Source organism: Podarcis melisellensis, assembly GCF_964234715.1.
Source record: "Podarcis melisellensis genome assembly, chromosome: 6".
NCBI lineage: Eukaryota > Metazoa > Chordata > Lepidosauria > Squamata > Lacertidae > Podarcis > Podarcis melisellensis.
In genome coordinates, this window is record NC_138538.1 from 3,160,087 (window position 1) to 3,167,899 (window position 7,813).

At 47.4% G+C, this 7,813-nt stretch overlaps 1 protein-coding gene across 3 annotated transcripts in view; it reads right to left on the reverse strand.

The window, feature by feature from the left end:
- Window positions 1–535, reverse strand: part of TTLL9 (tubulin tyrosine ligase like 9) — a 52,290-nt gene extending 51,755 nt beyond the window's left edge. For all 3 annotated transcript variants that reach the window (XM_081917065.1, XM_081917066.1, XM_081917064.1), the window contains exon 1: window positions 425–535. In XM_081917065.1, the coding sequence (XP_081773191.1) occupies window positions 425–439 (15 nt within the window). In that variant the 5' untranslated portion in view covers window positions 440–535. The remainder of the gene's footprint in view (window positions 1–424) is intronic.
- Between the last annotated feature and the right edge of the window lie 7,278 nt (window positions 536–7,813).

A 7,813-nucleotide genomic window follows, 5' to 3' on the forward strand; every position in this document is an offset into this window, starting at 1 on the left:
CCACTCTGGTTCGCCAGAAGCGGCTTAGTCATGCTGACCACATGATCCGGAAGCTGCACGCCGGCTCCCTCGGCCAATACAGCAAGATGAGCACCACAACCCCAGAGTAGGCCACGACTGGACCTAATGGTCAGGGGTCCCTTTACCTTTACCTTTAATCGTGCAGGAGGAGAGCCTACAGCAAAGCGCTGGGCTCTACAATATCCTCTTACATGTGACAACTGGGGTGTCAGAATCAGGTCCCGATTTACACCTGTGCAAAGCTGGAGGGCGCATACCTAAATGTGAAAAGTTAATTCCTTGGAAATGTAACAAGACCATATGGAGGTACCCCCCCATCTACTCCCCTCCCCCACCCTAATGCCCCCTCCCACCCAGTGTCCCCCCCCCCAGCACCAACCCATTCATCCCTCCCGCCGCCCACCTTGTTCTTGGCCATGGCGCTCCTCTTTCTGCTCCGGAGGGGGAATCAGCCCAGAGCCGCCTCCGCCGCCATCCGGCGCGTCCCGTTCCCACGGCAACCGGGGCGGGGCTCGAGGCTGGTGGGCGGGGCCTGAGCTAGGGCGGGCGAGGCATGAATGGAGAGGAGGGGGAGGCGCGGAGTCCTTGCTTTGTGTTACTACTAATCGCAGGCAGGGCTGAGCCCCGGAACGTGCCTTGAAACTGGGCAGAGCTCGGCACCTGCTGGAGCGCAGCGGGGCAAGAGTGCCTCTGAGCATGCCTGGAGTGCTTTTCGCCCCTGCGCTGCAGCCACCCCGCCCGCCTACGCGGCATAACTGGGGGAGATCCGAAAGGCGACGGGATTGAGCCCCGAGCAAGGCATCTGTTCCTCCTCCTCCTCATTGTTTTTGGGTATTGCTGTTGTTTTGCATATTGCCGAGCTGGAAATGAAATCCCTAAGCGGTTTGCCGAAACACAAGGGGTTTGCATTGGAAGACTGCCTAAAAGCCAACGCTGGAAATTTAGTCACCGTTTCTTAGCTGAGGCTTACTGACTGGGTCATCGTAGGGACAAAATAGGATGTACTCTCCGAGATAATATGCAATGAATAAATGCCAAGCAAGTTGGGCACCTTTAGGCTCCTGGAAGTTGTTGCAGGAATTTATGTATAGGTTTTTTTGGGGGGGGGGTTGCCCCTCCAGCAGATATCATGCACATGCAGCCCACTACCAAAATCAGCACAATCGCTTTTGTGATTTGTCCCCACAAAACACTTCATCGCAGTTTCTTCCTATTTATTTAAAGGGCCTTTGCTGCACGATACCAAATGTAAGAATTCACTGATCAATATATCTATGTACTGGCTCACTGGGAAAACTTCAGAAATTCATATAGACATGTGAGCTCAGCTACTCAGCAGCCCCTCTGCCTGAGTGATAATCCCTGGCATCCTGATACCTGAGTGCCAGACAGGTAGCCATTCCAGAAAGAACAAACCCAGATGAAGACAAAAGGGTGTCATTAACGTGGCTGGGAAACAGAGAAATGTAAATACTGTATCTTTTTGTTACACTTGATGTGTGGAGGGCAAGGGGAGGCATGGAGCAGGGTCCAGGATCCTCAGATTCCTACCACCAGACCTCCCCTTTCATGATGCAACCGTGATGTAGTTTGGGGGGAAGTGTAACATGGGGATTAAAGGTAAAGGTAAAGGTACCCCTGCCCATACGGGCCAGTCGTGTCCGACTCTAGGGTTGTGCGCCCATCTCACTTAAGAGGCCGGGGGCCAGCGCTGTCCGAAGACACTTCCGGGTCACGTGGCCAGTGTGACGAAGCTGCTCTGGTGAGCCAGCATCAGCGCAGCACATGGAAATGCCGTTTACCTTCCTGCTAGAAAGCGGTACCTATTTATCTACTTGCACTTAAGGGTGCTTTCGAACTGCTAGGTGGGCAGGAGCTGGGACTGAAAGACGGGAGCTCACCCCACTGCGGGGATTCGAACCGCCGACCATGCGATCAGCAAGTCCTAGGCACTGAGGTTTTACCCACAGTGCCACCTGCGTCCCTTAACATGGGGATTAGCAGCTAATAAAAGTTATGGGGCTTTTTTGTTTGGGGCTTCCATCTTGCTAGGGACGCAGGTGGCGCTGTGGGTTAAAGCCTCAGCGCCTAGGACTTGCCGATCGAAAGGTCGGCGGTTCGAATCCCTGCGGCGGGGTGCGCTCCCGCTGCTCGGTCCCAGCGCCTGCCAACCTAGCAGTTCGAAAGCACCTCCGGGTGCAAGTAGATAAATAGGGACCGCTTACCAGCGGGAAGGTAAACGGCGTTTCCGTGTGCGGCTCTGGCTCACCAGAGCAGCGATGTCACGCTGGCCACGTGACCCGGAAGTGTCTCCGGACAGCGCTGGCCCCTGGCCTCTTAAGTGAGATGGGCGCACAACCCCAGAGTCTGGCAAGACTGGCCCGTACGGGCAGGGGTACCTTTACCTTTACCTTTACCTCCATCTTGCTTCATTTTGTTGTGAGCTGGAATCCTGTCGCGACAGTCTTCAATAAAGGCCAAGCCTTCTGGCTGCTGTTTTGCTCTAATATTCCTGGTTGGTGTATTTCCTTTTTGTCCAAGGGAGCCCTCGGATTTCTCCGTTAACAAAGCCTACACAAACTTACCTGAGAGAAAGCTCTACTTCCTTGATAGGGCTTGCTTCTGAGTAAACAGGCAGAGCGTCAGGTTGCGCTTAGAATCGCAGAGAGGACAGGGCATCTAGTCCAACCCAGTGGTGTAGCGTGGGTTGTCAGCACCCGGGGCAAGGCAAGTAATTTGCGCCCCCTAACCCATGGATTTGCGCCCCCTAACCCTAACCCCCAGATGTCGCGCCCGGTGCGCCCGGCCCCCCCTGTACCCCCCACGCTACGCCACTGGTCCAACCCACTGAAATGCAAGAATCTTTTGCCCAACATGGGGCTCGAGTCCAGGACCCTGAGGTTATGAGTCTCCTGCTCTACCAACTGAGCTATGAGGAAAAGTTAAGGAGCGCTTAATTTGGATGCTTGCGCGCCAAGTATCTGAAAACCCACAAGCGCTGACAACCACAACCTTGGCAACTCCTTAAAAGAGCCCTGTAAGGTAGGTCAGTATTGTCAGCTGCATATTGGAGATGACAGTTCATGACTGATGTAATTATTATTATTATTATTATTATTATTATTATTTTATTTATATCCCGCGCATCTGGGCAGCTTTGAACACACACAAAAATTAAAAATAAATATGTCACACATTAATAGTAACAATCTAATCCAATATAAAAAGTCACAATAATTTTAAAATAAACAATTTATATCAAATAAAGCAATAATCCATTAGAATCCAATCGTAAACAGTAAAATTAAACACCAACAAATAATAATCAAACACTTATCAATTACAATAAAGAATTGTTAATCTATAATCAATAAAAATAACAACAAATCACAATGCATAAAATACCACAAAACATACAAAACCATGTAAAAGGATCAGATTGAGAAACAAGGGCACACAATCTATAGAATTATTGTTTTTTAAAACAAGTTTTGACTCAGCAAGGCCTGATTTCAATTGATTTTTATAATGAAATATTTTTAGAATGTGCAATTATCTGATTGTTTGATTGTTTTGATTGTTGTTAGCCGCCCTGAGCCTGGCTTCGGCTGGGGAGGGCGGGATACAAATAAAATTTATTATTATTATTATTATTCCAAGTGGGGTTTTTAGCCTTTGCGTGCCTACGAAACCAAGGATGATCAAGGAAACCTAGAAACCAAAAGATGGATGCCGGAGTAGGAACAACAAATGGCAGAGTTATTCAACCATCCAAGCTGGAAAAGCAGGAATGGATGAGGCTTGGCTGGGCCAGGCAGCCAGACAAGCGCAAGAACCAGTCTCCAGGGCCGCTGACAGTGAAGATGTTGGCTCCTTGCATGGCTCCTTGGTGAGGCAATTGCCAAGGGAGGCACCCAGGTGAGCACCAGGTCAGCAAGATCAAGATTTCTGGGTTAGGGCAGAGGAGAAGCCACACCCTGTCATCTTCAGACACCCAAACTTTCAGCTTGTCCACAAACCAGAGCAGATTGTGGATTTGCACCGAATTGCCTCCCCATTAATGCAGAGATTTCCACACTGCACCATCCCAACCCCAGTGGCGTCCAGGGCTTTCCCCCCATCCTTGGATAATCCAAAATAATCAGTATTTTTATAGAGCATGCATTTAAAGTGGTAGGGGGCGGGTAGGGAGGTTCAGGATGGCATTGGGAAGAGATCCACATTTTTCTCTGGTGTGGACAAGCCCTTTGTGGTGCTTTTATTTTGTTTTAAATATTGTGTTATTTTATGGATTTGCCTGTTGTGAACTGCCCTGTGGTTCGTGCAAAGGGTAGTACGTACATTATCTAAATAAGTAAATGAAGAGTGAGAACGAAGCATAGCCAGTAGAGAATTGGCTCCTCTTTAACCAGGACTTTGGCTGAGTAACATCTTCATGTTGAATGGTCTCTTTAAATTTGAAGGTTCATTATTGTTCAACAAGATGTGTATTTCTTTAAAGGCCAGAGCAAATAATGTGACCTAGTTTTACAGCTGTGAAGCAGTATAGCAGGTGCTGTTAAGTTGTAGTAATTAAGCTGTTGGGTATGGTATATAAAGAGCAGCATGTAGCGTATTTTTCGCTCTATAAGACGCACCAGACCACAAGACGCACCTAGTTTTTGGAGGTGGAAAACAAGAAAAAAATTATTCTGAATCTCAGAAGCCAGAACAGCAAGAGGGATCGCTGAGCAGTGAAAGCAGCAATCACTCTTGCTGTTTTGGCTTCTGGGATAGCTGTGCAGCCTGCATTCGCTCCATAAGACGCACACACATTTCCCCTTACTTTTTAGGAGGGAAAAAGTGAGTCTTATAGAGCAAAAAATACAGTACCTCTCTCAGTACCTTGGTGGATGGGTCATGCTTATTGATATACAGTGGTAACTCGGGTTTAATTCATTCTGGAGGTTCGTTCTTAACCTGAAACTGTTCTTAACCTGAAGTACCACTTTAGCTAATGGGGCCTCCTGCTGCCGCCGCGCCGCCAGAGCACGATTTCTGTTCTCATCCTGAAGCAAAGTTCTTAACCCGAGGTAATATTTCTAGGTTAGCAGAGTCTGTAACCTGAAGCGTATGTAACCTGAAGCGTATGTAACCTGAGGTACCACTGTATTGTAATTTAGTGTAAAAGGGGTTTTTGTTATTAAAACCTAGCAAAAGTTATTTTGCGTTTCTTGAACGTGTGGTCTCCCCAGCACGCCTTCTGCAGCGTAGCTAATCTGCAAATAGCCAACCTCTTTGGTTATGGGCCCAGCTGCTGAGTGGATGACTGCACATTTTTGGACTTTGAGAAAGGTTTGGAAACTCCTTCTCCTGTTGGTGTGGGTCTGGAAGAGTTCCAGAATGGTCGACCGGGTTCCAGAAGCTGAGAAAGCTCTGACATTTCCCCACAGCTGACAGGTGAGAACTACAGTTTATGGTTGTTTCAGGTGGAGGCACTTTTGACTTCTCGAGAAGTGTGGACCTATGTAACTGATGACCCTCCTGACCCTGTGACTAATGCTTGGTCAAAAGGAGATGCGAAAGCCAGGGCGATAATTAATTTGGCTGTCTGCAGTGCAGCTAATCTGCAAATAGCCAACACTTTATAGAATCATGGAATCCTGGAGTTGGAAGCCACCCTCAGGGTGATCTAGTCCAACCCCTTGCGGTGGAGGAATCTCAACAAAAACATCCATGGTGGATGGGCATTTGACCTCTGTTCAAAAATCTCCAAAGAAGGAGAGCCCACAAACTCCAGAGGGAGACGGTTCCAATGTTGAACAGTTCTTACTGTCAGAAAGTTCTTCCTGATGTTTTAGTGGGAATTTCCCCTCTTGTAACTTCTATCCTACAGAGCAGGAGAAAACAAGCTTGCTCCATCTCCCGTGTGTCAGCCCTTGAGATATTGGGAAATGGCTATCATATCTCAGACCTCACCTGGAGTACTGTGTCCAGTTCTGGGCACCACAGTTCAAGAAGGACATTGACAAACTGGAACGTGTCCAGAGGAGGGCAACCAAAATGGTCAAAGGCCTGGAAATGATGCCTTATGAGGAATGGCTAAGGGAGCTGGGCATGTTTAGCCTGGAGAAGAGGAGGTTAAGGGGTGATATGATAGCCATGTTCAAATATATAAAAGGATGTCACATAGAGGAGGGAGAAAGGTTGTTTTCTGCTGCTCCAGAGAAGCGGCCACGGAGCAATGGATCCAAACTACAAGAAAGAAGATTCCACCTAAACATTAGGAAGAACTTCCTGACAGTAAGAGCTGTTTGACAGTGGAATTTGCTGCCAAGGAGTGTGGTGGAGTCTCCTTCTTTGGAGGTCTTTAAGCAGAGGCTTGACAACCATATGTCAGGAGTGCTCTGATGGTGTTTCCTGCTTGGCAGGGGGTTGGACTCGATGGCCCTTGTGGTCTCTTCCAACTCTATGATTCTATGATCTCTTCTCAGTCTCCTCTTTTCCGAGCTAAATATGCCCAGCTCCTTCAACCATTCTTCATAAGGCTTGGTTTTCAAACCTCTGATCATCTTGGTCATCCTCCTCTGCACACCTTCCAGCTTGTCAACATCCTTCCTAAATTCTGACGCCCAGAACTGGACCCAGGGCTCCCCATGTGGTCTGACCATGGCTGAATGGAGTGATGCTATTGCTTCCCTTGAACTGGATACTGGACTTATGCACATACAGTGGTACCTCGGGTTACATACGCTTCAGGTTACCGACTCCGCTAACCCAGAAATAGTGCTTCAGGTTAAGAACTTTGCTTCAGGATGAGAACAGAAATTGTGCTCCAGCGGCGCAGCAGCAGCAGGAGGCCCCATTAGCTAAAGTGGTGCTTCAGGTTAAGAACAGTTTCAGGTTACGTACGGACCTCTGGAACGAATTAAGTACTTAACCCGAGGTACCACTGTAATGGACAGCAGCATTATGCTGCTGTTGTACTCCGGTCCTGTCTGCAGGCTTCCCATTTGAGGACATCTGGTTTCGACCACTGTGAGAATAGAATCACAAAGTTGTAGAGTCGGAAGGGACCCAGAGTGTCATCCAGTCCAACCCCTTGCAAGGTAGGAATATGCAGGTGGCCTGCATAGGAATTGAACCCTGGACCTTGGCATTATCAGCACCACGCTCTAACCACCTGAGCTAACTTTGGGGCGGCAGGCTCTTCTGATGGGCTTACTTGCTCCCATCAATGTGATTCGTGAGGATGGTGTCGTTCTGCAGCTTTAAAGGCAGAGCCAGCCAGTCTATAAGGATTGGAGAATCTTTAAAGAATCTTTAGAAAACTATGGAATAAAAGGAAACATCTTGGCAGAATTAGACTGATCAAAATATAAGTTTGTAGGGAGGTAAAAAGAAATTATCTAAGAAATATGTAACTGTGCGGTATAAAGTAATGGATAGACAAAGTACAGCGAGATTAATTGGAAGTCAGTTTTAAATTTCTTTCCTATAAATTCTATAATTGTGTTCAATACCAGGAGTATATATGATGGTAATTATATTAATCTTCTTATATCTCAGAGTGTGGTGGTTTGATTTTTCTGTTATTTGTTTGATTGTATGTTTGTTTACTTGTATGTACGTCTGTTTTTCATAAATGTATTTATTTTGAATTAATAAAGATAGATTTAAAAAAATAAAAATAAAGGCAGTGCCAGCCACACGCGATCCCATTTTACTCCGTTGCTGCTCTTCCTCCTCCTAAACCAATAGGAAACACCGGCGATCGCTCGGGAGAGGTCTCTCTCTCCGCCCAACTAAGGTG